This window comes from Gallinula chloropus (assembly GCF_964237585.1).
Source record: "Gallinula chloropus genome assembly, chromosome: 23".
In the NCBI taxonomy this organism is placed as follows: Eukaryota; Metazoa; Chordata; class Aves; order Gruiformes; family Rallidae; genus Gallinula; species Gallinula chloropus.
In genome coordinates, this window is record NC_140108.1 from 7,171,160 (window position 1) to 7,192,286 (window position 21,127).

At 53.5% G+C, this 21,127-nt stretch overlaps 1 protein-coding gene across 2 annotated transcripts in view; it reads right to left on the reverse strand.

Moving 5' to 3' along the window:
- Nucleotides 1–726: 726 nt before the first annotated feature.
- The window catches only part of NOC2L (NOC2 like nucleolar associated transcriptional repressor), a 47,123-nt gene continuing 26,722 nt past the window's right edge, over nt 727–21,127 (reverse strand). For both annotated transcript variants that reach the window (XM_084274530.1, XM_084274531.1), the window contains 5 exons: nt 18,338–18,481; nt 12,918–13,031; nt 7,819–7,954; nt 3,246–3,386; nt 727–1,141 (listed from right to left, as the gene is read on the reverse strand). In XM_084274530.1, the coding sequence (XP_084130656.1) occupies nt 996–1,141; nt 3,246–3,386; nt 7,819–7,954; nt 12,918–13,031; nt 18,338–18,481 (681 nt within the window). In that variant the 3' untranslated portion in view covers nt 727–995. The remainder of the gene's footprint in view (nt 1,142–3,245; nt 3,387–7,818; nt 7,955–12,917; nt 13,032–18,337; nt 18,482–21,127) is intronic.

A 21,127-nucleotide genomic window follows, 5' to 3' on the forward strand; every position in this document is an offset into this window, starting at 1 on the left:
GAGCTATGCAATGTGTCCCCCCAACCCCACTCCTACAAGAAGACACGTCCTGAGCTTCACCTAGAAGCTGTGCAGGTGACACAGTCCTCAGCTCTGCGGTAACGAAGGTGGGCTGGGTGCCCAAGGCAGCCTGTGATCATCACAGCTGGTTTCAGGACACAGAGAAAAGCCCAGTTCAGCACACAAGCAGCTGGGGGGGTGGCCCTCAGAGGGGATTTTTTTACCTAGTTAGGGATAAAAACAGATCTGTTGCAGTGCCTGGGTGCAGACTTGGCCCTTGGCTAAGCAAACGTACCCCGTGCACATCCAAGAGCCATCACTAGATCAAAGTATGTTCCCTACATACAAAACTAAGATAGTTTTGCCTTTTCTTATTCCTTCCTGTCTGCACTCCCTCCCATCTGCCCCCAGTATCCTAAGGCACTTAACACCTTCATACTTCGAGCCAGCTTGATTGAACTGAGCCGATGCTGATGTTACCGATAAAGGCTTCCGTCAGCGTGAAGAGCAGAGCCCTGAAACACCCTATGTGAGCCTTAAGAACTTCTTGGCAAAAGGGAGGGATTGGTGAGGGCCCCAGAGCCAAATCCAGGGCTACATGGGTGGCTGGCTGAACACAGAAGGACCCTTAGACAAAAGAAGTTCTCCAGCCCCTTGGCCAGCTCACCTCTGCCCCAGCAGGACCCGAAACTGAGCCCTGTGCTATTTAAGGCAGCAGATTTTAATGAGGGATGTTTTTATTACCTACACTGAGTGGTTTTATGGGCTTTGACATGACAATTTTACTGTTCCCAAAAAAGTAACTGGTAGAAAAAAGCTTTTGAGTCCCAGTAGCATCTCTGCTGTGTCACTGTGACAGTCCTTGGTGGCACCTGGGGGCCATCCTCCCCCCTCTCCATGCTCCCCAGCTCTTACCACCTCTGAGAACCAGCTGGGTCTCCAGCAAGCAGCAGCTCTGTAAGGAAGAAGCTTGGAGGGGGTGGCTGTGAGGAGGCTCAGTCATCATCAGAGAAAGTTAAGTCTGCCACAATGTCCTCTTCCCCTTGGGCCAGCTGCTCGAGGTCGGAGCGTGACATCCCACGAGCGCCGCTCCTCTGCTTCCGTGACCCTTGGGAGCCCTCAGCAGCTTCCTGGTCTTCCTCTGGGGGAGGAAAGAGTGAGAGGAGTGAATCCTGCTTTCCTGGGAGCCAGAGTGAGGCGAGTCGAGGCAGCTCATTGCTAATTAATCCCAGACACTCATTAATTTCTTGGCGCCACTGCAGCTCCCAGCTAGCGGCAGGGCAGCGCTGCGGGGTGCTCAGCACGGGGCTGCTCCTGAGGGACTCGGGGCGGTAGGAGGGGAGGAGACTGAAAGGAGACTGAACAAACTGCTACACCTGAGGCAGAAATGCAGAGTAAGAACTGGGGGCATGAGACAGGCTGTGCCTCCAAACCTTCAGCCCTCACAGCTCGGGTCAGTGTTCCTCACTAGAGATGTCAGGCTGGGCAGTAAGGGCTGACAGAAGCTGTCACAGGTAACAGCAAGACTCCCACATGCAGACCTAGCCCCAAGCTCCCTCCTGTTGGAAATGATACTTTAACAGCTGGGAGCACAAGGGAGAACTGTTTAACATGTCCTCATTCCCACTGCCCTTCCTTCTCATTCCAGAGCAGCAGGACCACTGAGGTGCCTCTCTCAGGCACTGAGAGGCGGTGCAGAGTTCTCTCCCCTAAGGGCCTGGCCTGCTGGCAAGCTGTCACAGACACAAGCTCCTCACTGTTGTGGTTAAAAGCACAATAGGGATGCTCAGGACACAGCACTTTGCACTCAGGAGAGGTGGATCTGCCTGGCTGATGTCTGGAAAAAAAGTGCCACAGGCCAGGAGCACCCAGGCCTGAGTGTCACCCCCACTACACCACTGTACCCAGGCTGCTGGCTCCACACTGTGTTCCTATAGCCCAAGGTGAAAGAAGCTGCTGTTGGGGGTGAAGGGAGAGTGGATCAGAGCTCCTGCTCCCCCAAATACCAGGAAAAAGTGCTTATCCTTCAGCCTCAGTACTCTGGTAAGCAGAGAGGGAAACACTCCCTCTCGATCCTTTACGGCATTGTCAGAACATGCATCAAATCCCCATCTATTCTGGGCGCTGAGGTTTGGGTGCTCATGCCAAGCCACAGCCATCTGCCACGCTAAATCAGTCGGATTTTGCTCTCATTTGGACTCTTTCCCCCTTCCTGCTCTCCCTGCTCCCCCAACTAGCAAAGAAAGCCAGCACAGAGGAGCCTCTGTGGCTGCTCCCCACAGCCACACATGGCACCCGGTGGCACGCTGAGGAACAGAGGCTTGGCACACTAATGCAAAAGCCTGAGCAAGAGGCACAAAGAAACCAGCAAAGGAACCCCACAGCAGCCAGAGCCTCAGCAGGCCCAGCTCTGCTGGGGGCCGAGCAGGCTGCGGTGCTCTGCAAGGGCTGGACGGGGAAGACACGCTCTCCTCAGCTGCAGCAAAGCCTGGCTTGGTGGCACCACAGCCCTGGCAATGCCACTGGCATCAGTGGCCATCCAGGTGGCTGTCAGTAGCCACTCAGGTGGCTGTTCTGAACCTCAGACACCCACACCCACCAGCCACGGCTCTGGGCAGCAGCTACAGCCTGGCAGAAGCCATCAGGACCAAGCATGGAGCAAAGCCACAGGACCTCTACTCACACCTCTACTGTACCAGTACAGAAAACCCAGAGGAATGCAGGATACAGACAAGATCTCCTACCCTGAGAAGCAGCAACTAAAAGGTTACCCCTGTGCAGCACCCCAAACCCCAGGCAGGGCTCAGATGAAGCGTGAAGCACACCCCCTGCACCCCCTGCACGTGTAACCTGTGGCGAGCCTGGAAGCAAGGTTTCTGTGCCCCCGTTGGGCTGGGCTGTACTTCAAGAGTTTGTTTGAGCCTCTCTGCAGGAGGCCCCAGAAAAGAGATGAAAGGGACCGGTGGCTTGTTAGAGCAGGGCCTGCAAAGACCTGCAAAGACCTGCAAAGACCTTAACCCTTTCGCTCTCTCCGTGGTGTGAGCTCAGAACTGCCGTGTCTCCCTGGCCAGGGGGGTGAGTTGAAGTCCCTCCTGGCACCCCGCAGCACAGAACAGCAGCACAGCAAGGGAAGCAGATGGGTCCTTTGCAGGGGAGCACACACACCCCCCAAAACCCTCTAAGAAAGCAAAGGAGCTGCCAGTTACCAGTGAGGTCAGTAATCCCCTCCCCTTTGCCCGACTTACCACCCGAGTCGCTGTCTTCCTCCAATTCTTCCTCTTCCTCCTCAACTTCATACTCTCCTTCTTCATCATCATCATCCTCACCATAGTCCTTGCTGCTTGCTTCTGAACTGTCATCTGATGCCTGCTTGGCTTTGGCTTTACCTGCAAGTGTACATGGAACCATGAAGAGCAGCACACACACGTGTGAGCAGGCAGGATGCACAAAGGGTGAGGCACTGCCATCCCATCACCTCAGGAGTCACACACACACTCAAGTAGATATTTACCCTGTTTCTCCAAAAGCCACATCCCCTTGAGCCAGAGGCCCAAAGGAGGATGCTCTTCATTTCAGAGGCACCTGCTAGAGGCCAGGGAAGCCGGGCCACAGGCAGAGGCACAGCCTCAGAAGCCCACAGCAGGGTTTTGCTGCTGGAAACCAGCGTTTGCTGCTTCCTGGTACTTCTGGAGCACCCAAGTGCTTGTCATGGCAATACCTGTCTGCCCTGCTCAGAGACATGAAAGCAAGGAGAGGAAGAAGGACCAAAGATTACAATGAGAAGAAATGAGCCTACTGATCAGCCATGAGAAAGGAGGAGGATTAAGCCCCGAAGTTGAGGGCAGGGAAGGGGTGGTTCCACTTACAAACTGTGCCTGTGTATACCTACCTGCACCCCTCCATGGCTATGTGCAACAGAACACAGGTCAGGCTCCCTGGTTTGGGGCATCCTTGTAAACCCTTCTCAGTTTTATACTCTGCAGAGGTGGGGGCAGAAGAACTGGCTGCTTCCTGCCTCCTTCCAGCCACCCCTCCTGAGCTAAGCCCAGCTCTGCTGCAGGCTGCCTGCCTGAGGAGAAGCTATTTATTCACCCTTCAGACTCTGCCTGGAGTCCAGTGGTGAGTCTCAGCCCCCACCATGGCATCTATTTTCTTGCCCCATCCTCCCTCCTCAGCAGCTGACCCATGTTACTCACTGAGCTGGATCCAGAGCCATTAATAAGCTGGCTGCTCCGTTCCCAGCTCCCCACCATCGCCCTGCTCACTCTGCTCTCACCCATCTGTCAGCCCTGCCAGCACACAGCAGCCTCTGTGCAAGTGCCCCCCAGGGATGGGAAGCTCTGAGTCAGGCTGGAGCTGCTGGGTGCTGCAGCCACGCGGAGAGCGCCCGCTCCAGCGGGGATGGATTGCAGGGCTGCTCACCACATCCTATTGATGGGCACCTGAGCAGCTCAGCCAACAACTGAGCAGGGCACGCTCTCATCCATCAAGCAGGAGCAGCAAAAGCACAGATCCAGCTACCAGCTCATCTGGGGGTATCAGGGACTGGGTGTCGGGTCCTCATGTGGTTCCCACGCAGGAACAGGCCACTAAGAGGAATGTGCTGAACTGCTCCAGCCTCCTGCTCCTCTCCCCTAAACTCAGCCCCCATCTCCCCTTCCATCACCCACACACAGAGGCCCCAAGACAGCCTTCAGGCAGGAGGCAGCTTCCATCTCCTGAGGCAGAAGCGTATCAGTGAGACCCCAGACACCAACGCTCAGGGTGCTCCAGCCGACCTCTCTCATCCTCCTCCAGCTCCTCAAGCTGACAGCCCCCAGCAGCAGTATCCTGCCAGGGAGAAGGGCTGTGATCACTCTGCTAGGAACTGGAGATGTCTGACCTCTCCCTCCACACCCCAGCCCCCAGCAGTCTGGCATTAAGCTGATGTAACGTGATTACCTGAGCGATAAATGAAGAAACCTGTTCAAGTTCATTAGAGACACCAACACCTGATGTGGACAGACCACTCATTACAGCCAGGCCCGGAGAGACGCCGCAGCCACGCTCCCCTCTCGCCTTTAATTGCCTCACAAGGCAGCCCAGCACCTCTCCAGAGCCATTAATGACTTCCAGGAGCAGCCGCTCTTCCTCCCAGAGATCTGTCAGCTGGTGAGAGGAACTTCCCACCTCCACCAGCACCACGCAGACTGATCAAACCCAGGCTCTGTCCTCCCCATCTCCCAGCTCTTTCTGCCCTGCTTGGGGGTTCCCAAAACGTGCCCTCTTGTTTCTCTCAGCCCCTTCAGACCTTGCACAGACCCAAGCAAGGGAGCCTCTCCTGCCTGGCAAATGCCTTCTCCATCCCAGGGGATCTACCTTGATGTGAGGGACCTGTTTGTGTTCAGCACCTTTCCCAGCCCCCTGGGGAGAACAACCGGGGGTGGAATCCTGCCAAAAAGAGCAGGCAGCTTCCAGCTGCACCCCCACGAGGCAAACAGAGGGGGAATCTCTCTGCAGACACACGGGATTAAAAGACAACTGCAAATTCATCAGCTCCCTTCCTTTCCCTGTGCAGCCACCTCTGCTGCCTGCCACCACTACGCTGCTTCCAATCCATTCCCTGAGGTGTGGGCTGAAACAAAGCACAGGGACCAGCAGCATCCCCCAACAGCCATCGGGGCTGAGATCTCCCTGAGCAACACAGGATGCTCTAGCAGGGAGCAAACCAGTGCTCCCAACTTCCAGGTTCTGAAAGGAGAGAACCACCACCCTCCCTCTCCATCCTTCCAGGAACCCCCAGATAAAGAGCAGTGCTGGTACTGACAGCTCCCCAGCCCCTCAGCCTGGGAAAAACACCTGTGGGATTGGAAAGACTTCTCCAGAAGTCTACTCTGCTCTGAGAAACACCAAGGTCTTTGAGCTAGAAGTTAGTTAATGAACAAGCTGTTCTGGCTAGCAATGGTTAACCCAGCAGCTCCCCAGGCTCTTCCAGAGGGACTTGGGATGGTGTAAACCAAAATCAAGTGAAAGAAAAGGTGAGGGGCCTTTGAACAGCAGCTCAGTAACAGAAAACTGATGATTTCCTGGACTTTAGCAGACAATTTTCCACTCTTGTGGATTTAGTCTGGGACCTGACAGGCCAAAACAACTCCTAATGGGAAGGAGAACATCCTGTCAACACCAGGAAGGCTGTGCCAAGCCAACCAGTGCGGCTGGGGAGAGATGGGAGCCGCTCTCAGCACGCCTCCTGCCCACAGCAGAGACACGGCGATGCTGCACCAGGCTCTGAAATCCAGAGTCCCATGTAGTCATCAGAGTCATCCTGCAACCACCCTGCAGGACTCACCCCTGGGGTTGCCTGGGAGGATGTTACAGTAACAGAGCACTGCAACTATCTAGCTAGGATAGTCCTGGCAGGGAATTTCTTCCTTTCCAGAATCCCTTCCTCACACTTCTTTGCAGAGACTTACTTGCTGGGGGCACATCCTTGCTTTTGCTCTCCCCTCCTATTCTCTGCCAGATCACCTACCAAAAATCCACTGATTTCAACCTCAAGCTATCCAGAGAGAGCTTTCCAACCTTTTCTTCCTCCTGTGTCACAGATGTCTGTGAGGGAGCCAAGGCTCAGCAGTTCAGCATAAGTCCCAAGATGTACCCTCACACCACACACACAGACCAGGACACAGACCAAATCACCAAATCACCACCCAAGAAAACTCCATATTCCTGCAAGCTGCCCCACTATACAAATGAGAATGGATTCTGAGAACCTGTGACATCCCAAGCATCCTAAAGTACAGAAAGAACACCCTAAGTTTTTCCTCCAACTACATGATGAACTTCTCAAGCAGGTTCCACAATTTACTGTGGCCCTCTCGTGGTCACAGCCAGAGGGTGACATCACTCTGGTTTCTCCAGAGGCTCTAGACTTTCTTGGCTGCTCAGGAACACCTGCAGCATCAGTCACTATAAAATAAGTCAGTCAGAAGTGCATGGAAAGAGAGGATAACCATTCTTCCATCAAAGATGCTTGCTCTGGTAGCCAGCCCCTGTGACTGCTACTGCTTGCAATGCCATACACAGCACAGACCCAGCACACTGTCAGGCAGAACAATGTTCTTATTCCTCTTGTATAGGTGCAGAGACAAAACATGGGCTTCTGCACCTCCACTCATGATGCAAAGAGACTGTTACATTTTTGTCCTGGCTTTGCCCCTCCTTTCTCATGAAGAGCTGAGAAAGTCCTTGACTGTCTGACAGCAACTCAAACCATCAGGGTGTTACCAGCACTGCTTTCATTTTAACACCCAAACACAGCATTCCATCCACTGCTACAAGAGAAGTTACCTCCATCCTGACTGAAACCAGGACAGTTTTCCAAGGTGTGGCTTCAGCCCAGAACCTGCACAGGTTTTGAGCACAGGAAGGAGAACTCCCTCTTTAGGAGTTAAAACATGAACCACAGCTGCTGTTTGGAAGCAGGGTCTGTGTTCAGCCAAACATCCCCTGGTTCCTGGGTTACAGTGTTGAGAGTCAGTATCTATGACAGGAGAAAGGTGCTAAGGGGAGGAGAGAGTACAGTCATGTGCTGAAGATGACTCATGCAGGACTAAGGCTTTAAAACGAGTTGGAGCAAGAAAGAGATACAAAAGCCTCCCAACTACCTGCTGCCTGTCCCTTTGCAAAGCCTCCAAAAGGCATCATCATCCTGTGCTCTCTCTCCCAAACGGTGTATCTTGAGTGGGACATGGCCAGTAACCATCCCTCAGAGCAGAGCCACCTCAACCCACATCATACAGAGCTCTGGAGAGGGAGAATGTATGCCCAGCTCCATACCTTTTATATGGAATCCATCATTCTCCTCATCAGAGTCACTGTCCAGCTCAAAGAGGTCCTTGAATTCCTTCTTATCTTCCTCCTTGTTTTCATTTTGCTTCTTACGTTTAATTTCTGGGAAGTTCAAGTCTTCAAGCTGGAAAAAACCAAAACCAACAGTAAGAACAACCTTAATTTGTACTTTTAAACATAAAATGCTGAGCTTAAACACAGGAACTTGGCCTTGACCCGTGAATGTAAGCTGCACTGCCAAGAACAGTTGGGTCTGCTGCTGCCAGCCAGGGAAGAGACAGCTGAGATTTGTGAGACAGTCACAAAGGTGAATGATACCCTCAGAGCACCACTGCTCTATTGATCTTTACCTAATCATCTACTTTTGCTAATGGGCTATCTACCTCTGGCACCTCAGCATGGATGGGAAGGACAGCCAGGACAAGCTGTGCTGCATCTCTGGACTGAAAGCCACACACCACACACAATCCAGCCAGGCTGTGCTGGTCACCTCTGAGGTAGCTGTTTTCCACCCACTCCAGACGCTGGGATGCCTGCAGGAGAGGCTCTTTCTGGCTGCAGATTTCAGCCCAGTTAAAGGACAAGGTGCTGAGGATGCTTAAGGTCTGTCTACACCCTGGCTGGCCCGGTTGACAGCCCTTGAGGAGATCAATGGGCCAAGAGCCTCCTGCTGCAGCCAGCCAATACCAATGCCATTAAGCACTTGCAATTGACACCACCTCACTGCTCTTTACACCTCTCCGGAGGGGGATTAGGGGGAGGATTTACTCGCCAGGGCTCAGGCCAGCAGGGCAAAGATAATCAGAATGCAAATTAAACCCCAAGTGCTCTCTGAACATCAGCTGGCCGCTGCCCGTGCCTGGCTGCTCTCCTCCTGGGAAGCACTCCGGCATTAGCACACATTAGCTGGCTTGGAAACAGTCACCCGAAGAGTAATAACTCATTTGCTCTCTCCCACCCATCAGACCACCCCTCAACAGGCTCCTCTCTCTGCCCACATCCCACTCCAAGCCTCCTGGGAGCTTCTCCCAGCGGGAGGAGCAGCAAAGCAGGGTCTGTGCAGGAAGGCAGCTCCCAGCAGAGAGGGGGAGCAGGGGGATGGGGAGATGGTGAGACACACACAGAGGTGCATTTGCTCCTGCAGCCAATTCCAGCAATTTCTCCCAGCCTGTCTCATGGTTATGGTCCCCAGCTGGGCAATATTGATTCTGGGAGCTGAGCACTTACAAGCAATAATCTGCAGCACCAGGATGGAAAGTCAGAAGCTGGCCAGAGAAAGGGAGAAGGGAGCAAATCACCAACCCCCATTTGCAGGGTCCTACATGTTAAATCCTCTCCCCACCAGCTCTCCTCCACCATGAGATGCCTCTCCTTCCACCAGCTCTGCAGAGACCTTCTGGGCTGCCTCTGAGCTGGGAAGACATGTGATGCAAGCAGCACACAACTGGCTTTCCAAACATGCCAGGGAGCAGAGTGGGGAAGCAAAACACAGCAAGAGCAGCAATCCAGAGTCAGGGCCAACTGCCTGCCCTCAGCTGACCTAACAATGGACTGCAACCACCCTCTTCCCTAGGGTCATCATGCTCCAGCAAACTCTGTCCTGGGGCAGGGGAGCTGCTAGGATGGAAACATCCTCCTTACCCCCTGCCAGTTCTGGTGCACAGGCCAGGCCTGTGCTCCACTCCCCTCATCTGTTCTCACAACAGCTTCATGGAGGGTGGGGCAGACACTAGAGAGATGGATGCAATGAGAAGCTCCAGAGATAAAACACAAAGCTCTGAGGCATCAGGCTGCAATCAGACACAGTCCCTGCATCTGCTCCTTTGAATTCAGACATCCCTTGTGTCAGTGCCATGGCCAGGTCACGCTGCCACTGCCCCAGCCTCAGGTCCAGCACCCGTGCTGGACCACCACGTCCTCCCTCAGCTGCTCCATCTGGGAGAGGGGCTCTCATGCCCCAGAGATGTGTCACTCCAGCAGGTGCTGGGGACTGTACCCTGTGGCATCAGCACAGGAGCTGAAGCTGGAAGTCTCACCAGCACCTTGGAGCCCACTTCTGTCCCAGAAGACTGGTAGCACTGGTAGCACCGTGCCAGGAGACTGGTGGCACTGGTAGCACCGTGCCAGGAGACTGGTGGCACTGGTAGCACCGTGCCAGGAGACTGGTGGCACTGGTAGCACCGTGCCAGGAGACTGGTGGCACTGGTAGCACCGTGCCAGGAGACTGGTGGCACTGGTAGCACCGTGCCAGGAGACTGGTGGCACTGGTAGCTATCGCTCTTCAGCAACAGCAGCAGTTAAACGGGAGCCCAGCAGCACCTCGCCAGGAACTGGATGAGGCTGCAAGTGTCAGGCACAGGGATAAAACCAGTTCTAACAACAAAACAACTGCTAACTGCTCCTAGTCCTGTTCTTAATGACCCCAGCTCACTGCTACTGCTCAGCAACAGTAAATGAAATGCAGAAATCAGCCAAGGTCTCATTCTCCTTCCTCACACATCCTGAACAGGGGATGTTTCCATGGAACACATCACCCCATAGGTTCAAAGTGGAAATGGAGCAGTGTAGGAGTAAAATGTCTCAAGTATGTGACGTGGAACAGTCTTCTCCAATACTCCAAGCCTCTCTGATTCAAGGGAGTAAAAGTGAAGTATCAGCCCAGCATCCCATGCAGGGCAGGTACAGCAGGGAGCTGTTAGCTGGGACTTGTCTTTTCATACTGCCTAGGGGAAGTCCCCACTTCCAAAGGCACCTGTAGGTTTGGGTGACATCAGCACTGGCTGAACTCAACACCTGAGCACATTGAGAAGGACCTGGTGTGACTCATGCTGAGTTGTGCTACCTCCAACCCTCTGAGACTCCACAGGAGCACCTTCAAGATGGGCACCTCAAAATAAAGGCCCCAGAAACCCCCCCCTGGCTGCAGAGCGATCCCAAAGCAAAGGAATGAGATTTGCACTGAGCCACAGCCCACAGCTCACAGCCCCTGCTCATCACCCAGCAGCAGTAATTAGGTAATTTGGGGGCCAGTCTTTTAATCCCCAGCTAGAAGGTCACTATCTCCTGAGTCTCACCAAGCCGATTAGTCCACATCCCATTAAAAACCATTGGGAAAAGCAAATGGAACGGGCAGAGGGGGTCGGTGTGGTTATATAAGGAAAGCTGCAGCTCAGAGCAAGGCTGATTTTTTCCTGTTATTATGTTTTTCCCTCCCAATGGCTGCTAATGGGACATGGATTTTCCCAGCCCTAATGGGCCTCATGGTGTTCACTCTCCTGCTGGGGCTCACAATGCTGCATCATTAAGCTGGCAGCCCCCACCGAGAGAGACAACAGCCCCATTCACCAAGCAAAGCTGTCAGGCAGCCACCAGCCTTTCAGGAAGCTAACTCCAGAGGCTGGCTCTCTACAGTTTACCTGTTCAGGCCACCTTCTCCGAGAGAAAACAAGTCCCTGTCCCTGCCCTTCAGACTGGCCCTGGCTTCACAAGTCACCCTCTCGAGCCCTGCTACAGCAGAGCAGCCCCTCTCAAGATCTCTTCACCTCAGCTGGTCCTGGTCACCCCACGGAGCTCCTGCTCCCTTCAACATGATGGGGGCATGTCTGTTTTATAGACTAGAATGAGGTCTACACTGAGACCTCATCTCCCCTCCCCTTGTGACAGCCGCTTCAGTATCAGGAAGTGTCAGCTCACACCAGCACAGACAGCTCTGGGCAGGGACCAGCCCTGCTCACAGCCACCATCTCTTGCTGTTTCTTAGCTTTCTCCTCCAATTTCCCTTCTGCAAAGGCCAGGTTCTCCTGATGGGTTTGCACAGACAACAAGCATGCTTTGTGTTCCCTCTGCACGGCTGCCCCAGAGAATTTCACCCCCCTGTCCTCATCTCAGGCAGTTAGATGGTGCTGAGCATCAGATAGGATCTCCCAGGTCTCCTACCACGCTCTGGGACCTGGCTCAGAGCCAAGCATCCTCATATCCCATCGATTATTTTAATTGTTCCCCACCATACGCTGGAGACACCAATTATATCTATTTCCTGCTCCCTGGCCAGGAGCCTAGCTCAGCCACTTTCATTGCATTAGCATCCAGACAGCTTTCCCTCAGACTCCTAATGTAAGCAAGCTCCCACCCCCTCTCCTGCACCCTGCCCTGCAGCAGCACCAGGAGCAGCCACAGAGCCTTCCTCTGGGTGGGAGATGTGGGAAACAGCAGCCTGAGCTCTTCTGTCCAGAGAGTAAGTCCCACCTCACACCCAGCTCCCCACACACAGGTGAAATCAGAAAACACAAGCCAGAACTCATTTCTGGTAGTCCCTTTGCTGGGAGGGAGGCACCTTCCCCTCCCTCCTGCCTTGGAAGGTTTTAAGCACAGCAACCCACTCATGCTCTGCAGAGCTGGGGAGAGAGCTGGAGGCTCAGAGCCATTTGATTTTACTACAAGAAAGCAACAGAACAACCAAGAAAAGATGCAAACTGACTAAAGCAATGTGAGGTGGCTCAGGAATGTGGTGGTGAACACACAGAACCACCACGCTGTGTGGAGTCTGAACTGCAACACCACATCACATACTCTGCCCAAAGGAACACCCACAATTAGGCTACTGCTCAGACACAACCAAGTCCACCTCCCAGCACCAACCCCTGCCAGGACACACAGTTACTCTGTCACTACTAGCTGTGGCTTCTTACCCTTGGATTACAAAGGCTGCTGTACAAATGGTTCTTGAACAGCACGAGCCTGAACACAGAGGGACAGGCACAGCAGTGCTGCTTCACCCAGCTCACCTGCCCCAGGCTGGGCAAAGCAACAGGCTACGAGCAGAGGGGACAGATTTTTGCTCCCAGAGATCCCTGCAAATCCTCAGGGAGGTGAAGAGACCAGCTAGGCTGCTGTCCAACCACACTCACACTCTCTCCAAGAACACCCAGCCTCTGCTCTCACACAGCTCAAGCCAACCTCAGCTCACGGCCCTGGAGCTGGTTTTAACCAGTCACTATCCTGCTGCCAGGACTCTCTTGTCTTCCCAGGGCAGGGATGATGCCCAGGAAGTCAGAAGATGCCCAGGAAGTCAGGCATTTCATTCTTACCCTTTCTTTGCCACTGATTTCCAGCTGTATCTCCTTCTCTCTCAGCTTCTTCCACTGAGTATAGTACTTGGTCAGAGGTGTCCCCTCCTCTTTGACCTGCTTCTCCCATTGCTCCTGTGGAGAGAAGGGGTGCAAATTTAAGAAAGGTTTCCAAAGCAGCTTTTCAACACACCTCCTGCCAAATACAGCAAGACAAGAGCAGAGGATAAGACCCTTTCCCAAACCACCTTCTCCCAGCTCATGGGTAGGAAATGGGTGACTGTGACCAAGACTCCAAGCAGGACTGAGTGTGAATTCAGACACAACCATTTAAGCAACCAGAGAGTCAGGAGTGGTGTGACAGCTCCTCTGAGGTAAAGCAGCAGCTGACACAACACTAAAGCACAGAGACCAATGGCACTGAAGGACAGCATCGTGTCCTCATACAGGAGCATCTAGATGGTTGTCCATAAGATATTTCAGCTTATGGAAGATCACCAAGTTTTCTCAGCATGGTGGCCCCAAATGTGGGTTCCCAGAATCCTGCTTCTCCTTTCTTACAGAGACCTGATTCTCAGAACTGCTATGAGCTCACAACAGGCTCTCCTAAAACCAGCTCAGAGCCTTCTGGGATCCACTGTTATCTTGCCCTTGAAGCTTCACTTCTACTCCAGCTCTAATGAGAAGAGACTGATGCAGAAGTCAAATCAGATGATGCAGCCCAATAAAAACCAAATTCCTTCAACTGAAACCTGAAGGTAGCCCTGGGACAGGCTGCCCAGGGGGTGTGGAGTCTCCTTCTCTGGAGAGATTCCAGCCCTGACCTGTCCTAGGGACCCTGCTTGGGCAGGGGGTTGGACCCCATGGGCTCTGGAGGCCCCTTCCAACCCCTGTGATTCTGTGAATCAAAGACACAGCTCAGAGGATCTATCAGGACAAAATTTATCCCCTGCTCCTTCAACAGAGGCATCTGATCACCTGCTCAGCACTTGCTTTTTAATTCAGAAAAACCTCCCACAGGCATTTACAAGACTGAAGCACACAGCATGTCTGAGTGCCTTTCCCCCTGTCCCACAGCCAAGTGTTTACTTCCCAAACAAACATTCCCCTGCAGGGCCTTGGACTCATCCCAAGCTGGAGAGAGCAGAGCAGGAAGAAGTGCTGAGCCTGTTTCTGCTGCCCAAGCAGGGAGAACCCAGGAGCTGCAAACACTGTAACTGGTGGGAAGCAAATTAGATGGTTTAAAAATCCTTCTCCACTTCAATCCTTTGGCCAGTTAACGCTGAGAGGGGGTGGTGGTAGGGCACAGCCTCTCATTCTTAACCTGCCCACACAGAGCCCTACCTGTTAACTGGATTAGCACCATGCCCATGGGCTCTGAACCACCCCACAGTGAAAAGCCAAGCTAAGGTAAGCAGAAAGACATGACATGCAAATGGGAACTGAAACAGGCAAAGGAGGAAGCAACAGTAAAGATACACCCAGAGGTCAGCCTGGAGCCAAAGAGAGCATCCCCAGTCCAGGGCTGGGAACAATCCAGCTCTGTGTACCCAATGCTCCTGTCTGAGGCTGGGAAAGTAAGGCCAGACCAGCAGAAAACACACCAGCAACAGCTCAAATATTCTTCAGTAGATCCCAAATCAACTGCTTCTGGGGAGCTGACCCCCAAAACTTGGGAGCTATGGCGTGTTGGCTGCAGCCTGGGAGCCAAGGTGGGAGAAAGGTGGTTTAAAGAGCAGTGTGTGAGCAAAAAGGCAGAGAGAGAGAGCAGGACTCTGCAATGGACAGCAGCACAGAGCTCCCAGCTCACACACAGAACCAAGGACTGGTACATACTGCTGAGTGAAATACAGCAGGCTGTGCCAGCTCTCCCTGTGCTCCATCACTGGGAGGGAAGTGGAGATGATCTGCAGTCTCCCCAGCTGGCACCAGGAGCTGAACTTTGGCCATTAAACAGCGACCAGCTTGTGTCACCTGCACTCTAATGGCCCAGAATCTATTTATGCATCCTGCAACAGGCACTATCAACACTGCATCCAGCCAAACAGGCCCTTTCTGGCAATCAGGGGTCCCAGACTCACCGCCCCCAGGGGACTGTTTGTAAGGCAGCTCCAGGTCTGCAGGGCTGGAGCCTGTGTCTGCTCCCAGGGCTCCTCCCCGGCACGCTGCCTGGGAGCAGAGCTGATGTCCTGCCAGCCCAGCAGCACTCCCTGGCCAGCAGAGACACCAGGCAGCAGACAGCACAGCCCCACCGGCCGCCTGACCCACCCCTGGAGTCCCCCTGCTTACAGACCAGGCTGTGCCAGGCTGCCAGCTGCAGCCAGGCAGCGTGCTGAGGCTGTTTGGTATGGACAGACTCCTGAGAAAGCCTCTGCTTACAGAGGGCAGAAGTCTATTTGTGCTGATACAGCTCCTCTTGTTCTGAGAGTGTGCTGGAATCCAGAGGTAAAAAAAGACCATTAACACCCTCACATCTTTCTAGTTAGAACATCCCAGTGTGGATTTTGAGCGCAGATGCCAGCACAGCCACCTTACCCATTTGCAACTCTCCTTCTATTACCCTTTTGCATCGCTCTGCTGTCTCAGGTAACACCCCTGGATCCAGCCTGCAGTGCCAGCACCTCTATGAACGTAACAAGGATCATCACCCACCCTCTGGAGAAACCTCCCATCTCAATGTGAGACAGGGATGAATGCAGAAGATCTGGAAATCCCATGGGAATGAGGCTTTCCAGCAGCTCATTCCCTCACTTCACACTGCACGGGGCTGCTCAGTTCTAAAACAAAGGTTGCCCAGGTCAGTGCAGGGATCTGCCTGGGAGCCACAGAGCTGCAAGACATCCCAGCACACATCCCAGGGCCTGGTGCACTCTCTTCCTTCCCTGCATCTTCCCATGCCAACCCCAGGCCCACACCAGTGCAGATGTTACACACTTCACCACGCTCCCTCCACAGCACCAGGTTTAATCCTCAGGCTGTTTCTTAACAATTACCTAACACAGCCCCTCAGGTAAAACCCAGTCTTCCCAAGCATGCCCACTGCTCAGGAGTGCAGATCCAATCACTTTCACAACCTTCATTCCCCCCATTTAAACCTATTTCTCTGTAATCCCCCCCAGGAAAGCTGCATTTTGGCATGTTGCATGGAAGAATTAGCTCCAAATTTGGGCTCTGCTCCCTCCAGTGGAGCAGACACAAACACATGGGTGTGAATACCAGGGAGCATTTGCTTTCAATCGCTCCTGCTGGCAAGGGGGACGTGCAAAAACCTCCCCTCACCCCTCTCTGTCCCTCCCCCTTTCTGGCAGCGTTTGCTCAGAAGTGCCAATGCCCCATGTGTCCCAGGGACAACCTGGCAAACTCAGCCCAGACTTGAGGGATACTCCAAATCATTCTGGGAAAGCCAGTCGCTGTGGGAGCTTTGGCCCTTCTGGGGAAGCCACACCATCTGCTTGCAAAGGAGGTGTAGGGGGGTTAAAGAGAGGACCACCAGGGGAACAGAACCTGCCCACAGATCAGCCACTGCTGCTCCTCCACCCCACACAAGCACTGAGGGGGCTGTTCCCTCTGCTCCCAGGAGCACTGGTATCCTGTTAATTGAAGGAAGAGAAAGGCTCCTGTCTCCCACAGGACAGCACGGTGTAAGAACAGATCAGGGAGGCAACCCAGGCCCCCTCCCTGAGCAGGGCTCCCTACTGCTCCCAGCCCTTCAATGGCAGAACTGGTGGCTGCTTCCACAGCCACCCCCATGTCCCCACTCAAGGCTGCCCAGCCAGAGCCAACCCAGCACGGTTCACACAGCCCCCCAGATGCTCCTGGGAAAGCAGGTGCACCCATGAGGAGACAGGCAGGCAGCAAGATGTTCAAATGATCATGTAGTGCTGACACAAGGGACCCCAGCCAGAGCTGCTGCGAACAGCAGGGATGTTGGAAACCCTGTTTTATTCAGCCAACGACCTTCCCCAGCCCATCTGTTCCATGGAGAGCCCCAGAGGCTGGAATCTCTACCTCTGCAGAGCGGGTGGGTGGTCACAGCTCTGCCCACAAACACTACAAACCCACAAAGCCCTAACCACTTCACCCCAGGCAGGAAGCCTCAGTCCTCCAGCAAAACAGTCCAGCCCAGAAAGGCATTTACAGAACCAACCACCAGCCACCTCCAACCCGGCTCCAACAACCCTTTAATCCCAGAATAGTGCTGCTGTGTCCTGGTGTGGAAATGTCAGGGTTCCAAAGGATAACTCTCCTGCAGTCCCTGCCCCTGAGTGTCTGAAGAGGAACTGGTCTGCACTGCAACTTCTGCTCCATGCCCAGCCCCGTGCCAACAGGTGGAGCTTCCAGTGATGGAGAACTCCAGACTCCCCAATGATAGCACGTGGCTGCAGAAGACCACTCTGACCCATTAATCTCCTTGCAGACAGAGATCTTTTCACCTCTTTCCTGCCAGGCAAGGAAGAATCAGACCCACTGCTTCCTCTCAGAGGCATGCACACATGCAGATCACCCTCTATCAGGCTTGCCAAGGCTGCTGTGCTGGATAAAAAGCCAAGATAAAAGATCTGTCTCAAAGGAAACGTAAACGAAGCTTCACTAACAAGGTTTCCTTCCCTTGGCTTCATTTCCATAGGGCCTGGACTTCAAATACCTCAGGGTTGAGGTCAGGTCAACAGGTCCCCAAAGAAGGATGGAGCAAAGCAAAAGGAAGAAAAGCTTCAAGCAAGGACACTGAAAGGAACACCCTGACCATATGCTGCATCGTCCCTAGAAGGATGTGGCTCAGGACAGGCAGACTCCTGGAGCAGGGGAAAACAAGGAGAAAGGCAGCATATAGCTCAGCCTGTTCCACCCAGAGCCACTGCAGCTTTTCTCAGTGTCAATATGCTCAGTGTTTTCTCAACAGGCCTGGTGCTTAAGCTTCAGACAGAAGAAGACACCAGCATGTCTCCTGAGAAGTGCCTAGGATGCTCCAGCACTGTTTTAAAGGCTCACAATGCTCCTGGTGATACAGCTGTCCTCCACAAGGGCCCAGGAAAATGGGGAGAGGTTTGCCTCAGGATCCTGCACTGCCACGTTGTGGGTTCTACGCTGCAGAGACTGGTCTCTGCAGACTGGGAGGACACAGAATCCCCCATTATCACTGGCACCTCCGTATCAGGAGCGATGCAAAGCAAGAAACCTCTCAGCAAAGGAGCTGCCCCAGAGGCCCTTCCAAGGGTGTCATTTCTAAACTGTGTTTTCCATAAGAACTTGGCTGCAGAGTCCTGCCAGCTACAGCATCAGAGCCCTGCCCAGCTCAGCTCTTTGCAAGATCTGCCCCACCCCACACGCTTCCCCCCCCCCATTTCCATGTTCTCCTCGGCCCCCTGCCACCCCCTCAGCCCCAGCAGCAGCTGGAGTCTGTCTGTCTTTCCAGGAAGCCCCAGTGGCAGCAGCAGACTCACCACAGCCTCCCTGCTCGCCACGCCAAAGGGGGCTTTCTGACGCCTGCTGGAGATGTAGGCAGAGTTTTCCTGCAGCTTCTCCAGGAGCTGCCTGATGGGCTTGCAGTAGTTGGCAACCTTGCATTCCTTCAGGAAGGATTTGAGCTGGGAGGAGGGAAAGGAGAGGAAGAGTAAAGCAATGTAACAGCTTCCATAAGCGGATCCCAGCAGCAAAGAAACGTTTCCCACCCCTGTGACAGACAGCACGGGGCTGCTTCTCCCCTCAGTTCATACCGTGCTCTGAAGTACCACCTGTGTGCAGCCCTGGGGAGGTCCCACCACCCTGGGCTAGGAGCTGCACTGACAGCCCAGATGTTTGAGCAAGCCCTCTGCTCTGGATCCTGTACAGCACCAGCTCTTTGCACCCTTTCAAACTACTATTTTTGAGAAAAATCAATCAGTGGAGTTCAAGCAGCAGCAGGAAAGCAGCCTGTGTTCTCTGGGGCTGCAGGTCCTAGCTGCCACTGTAGCTACACCACCACCTCCTGTGGACCAGGTGCACAGAGAGCAGGGATAAGAGGATACCTGGGGATGCTAGATGGCCAAGAGCACAGGGAAGCCAGGGTTGGAATGGGAAAGGTGTCTGTGGGTTAGGACTGTGGAAGACCAGTGGATATTGGAATGGGAATACCAAATACAGGAGTCTGGGGGTGAGACTGATGGCCAGGATTGAAGGCAGAGCTTGTGAGGACTTAAAATCAGGGTTGGAAGTGTCTGTAGGCTGGGACCAAGGGTCTTTGGCAGAGCTTAGTGGGAAAACTTGGTGCTGCAGTAGCAGCATGTGGGTCAGGACAGACCTCTTTCCTCCCCACCAAAGATTTCCCCTCCCAGTACAAACCCCTCTCCAACACCACTGCACTGCTCTGACACCTCCAAACTAAAAGCTGAGGCAGCAGTGGTTGGGAGAGACAGAGATGTCCAGCTTTCACCAACCCCAAGACAAGCCTCTGGAACACTGTCCAAATTCTGCAGGTCAAGCTCTTTGCCAGAGCCATACGTACACATACTCATGCAGGACATAGAGACATTTCATGTAAAGAAAGAGATCCAACCAGGCAAAAGACAAATGCTAACCACAAGGGAACCTTCCCCTCAGCTGGGACCTGCAGATGCTGTCACAATAAAGGGGTCTGAGTCAGCTAACACGCTGCTGTCTTCTCTACTTTGGGCTTCGGATGCTCTGCCTCAAAAGACAGAGCTGAGGGAAGGAAGAGGTCTCCCTCCTTTCAAGCCTAGGTGTTGGCTTGATCTTACATGCCTGGTGGGTAGGTATTAAATGTTAATCAGGAGGTGACAGTCACACCCAGCCTCTCCCTGTCAGGACACTGCTCTCCTGACGGGTTTATTGCTGCAGGATCTGCTACACACACACAGAGAAGTCCCCCAGCACCCAGCCCCAGGGGCCTCTCTCATCCCTTTATCCCCAGCACACGTCCACCTGCCACCATGCACCCCATTCCAAAAGATGGGAGGTAAACCCAACCTTCCCCCCTCCCCACAAAGCAAGCAGCCCATCAAACCAGCACAAAGGAACCATCAGCAAAACTATTCTTCTCCTGGCAAAGCCTGTCCCACCCTCACCCCCCCCTTTCTAAAATATTTATTTTTTATAGGTGCTGCATATTTATCTCCACTGAGAGATGCATTTGTCATTCGATTTATCTCCCTTGATCCCCACAGCTGCAGCCCCAGATCCATTTCATCCGCTGCCACATACATTATCATTTTTCTTTCGTTGCAGAAGTGTCACCAGAAATCCTGCAAAATCTCAGGCTCTATCTGTGCAGTTGGGTGTTGTGTGTTCACCCTCCCAGACATATGCTTCATTTCTTCCTTCCCCCCTCCTCTCTCCCACCCCTGCAATCCCTCACAGTCCCACCACTATCTGCCACAGATATTAACGAAACGTAATGAGATCTCAGCCCTGTGCAGAGAGGAGGGGAAGAACCAAGGAGGTAAAAGAAGATAGAGAGAGAGAGAAAAGGACTCTGTGTGTGCCTTTTTCTGCTCAGCCAAATACAACCACCATATCTTTCCAGAAGAAAAGCAATCAGAACATGCATATGTGTGTGTGTGTGCACACATATGTGTCATTAACATCTCGTGTCAGTTCCTAGGGAAGCAGCTCTGTGATTAGAGGGATTGATTCTGTCGAGCTGCCAGCCTTAAACACCAATGGTTTATACCAGCAGAGACCACAGCAAAACCCCAGCTTCTCTTACTGTAAACGACGTGGGGAACTCTAAATGATCGGAAGCAGTTGGGTGTATGTGTTCCAGGGAACCCAAATCGAGCCCAATCCCTCAAAAAAAGCTGGGGGAGTGTTCAGCTAGGGACAGAGAGCAAACAGCAGCAGCAGGAGTGGCTGCTGGCAAGGCAAAGTGGCACCTCCTGCCCTTCTGTCCAGCTGCAAGACATGCCTACACCATGCCACCTCCTGCCTGCACCCAGCACTACCCATGCCTGCCCAGTTTTAGTCTGTTATGTGCCCATCACTGCTCTGGGAAGTCTGTCAGGGCTCTAGAGGAGGGAAGAGTCAGCCCCTGCCAGCCATCCAGGCACAGACACTCCATGCTCCCAGCTCCTTACCAGCCCGTGGAGGCAATGACCGCCCTGGGGTTGTCCCAGCGGTGGGGCATAACAAGAGCCTTCGAACTGGCTCTCCCTACCTTTGATCTTCCTGCCTTCCAGGCAAGGAGGTTTTTAAAGTTCAGTCTGAAGGCAGCTCAGCCCAGCTTCTCCCAAAGCCGC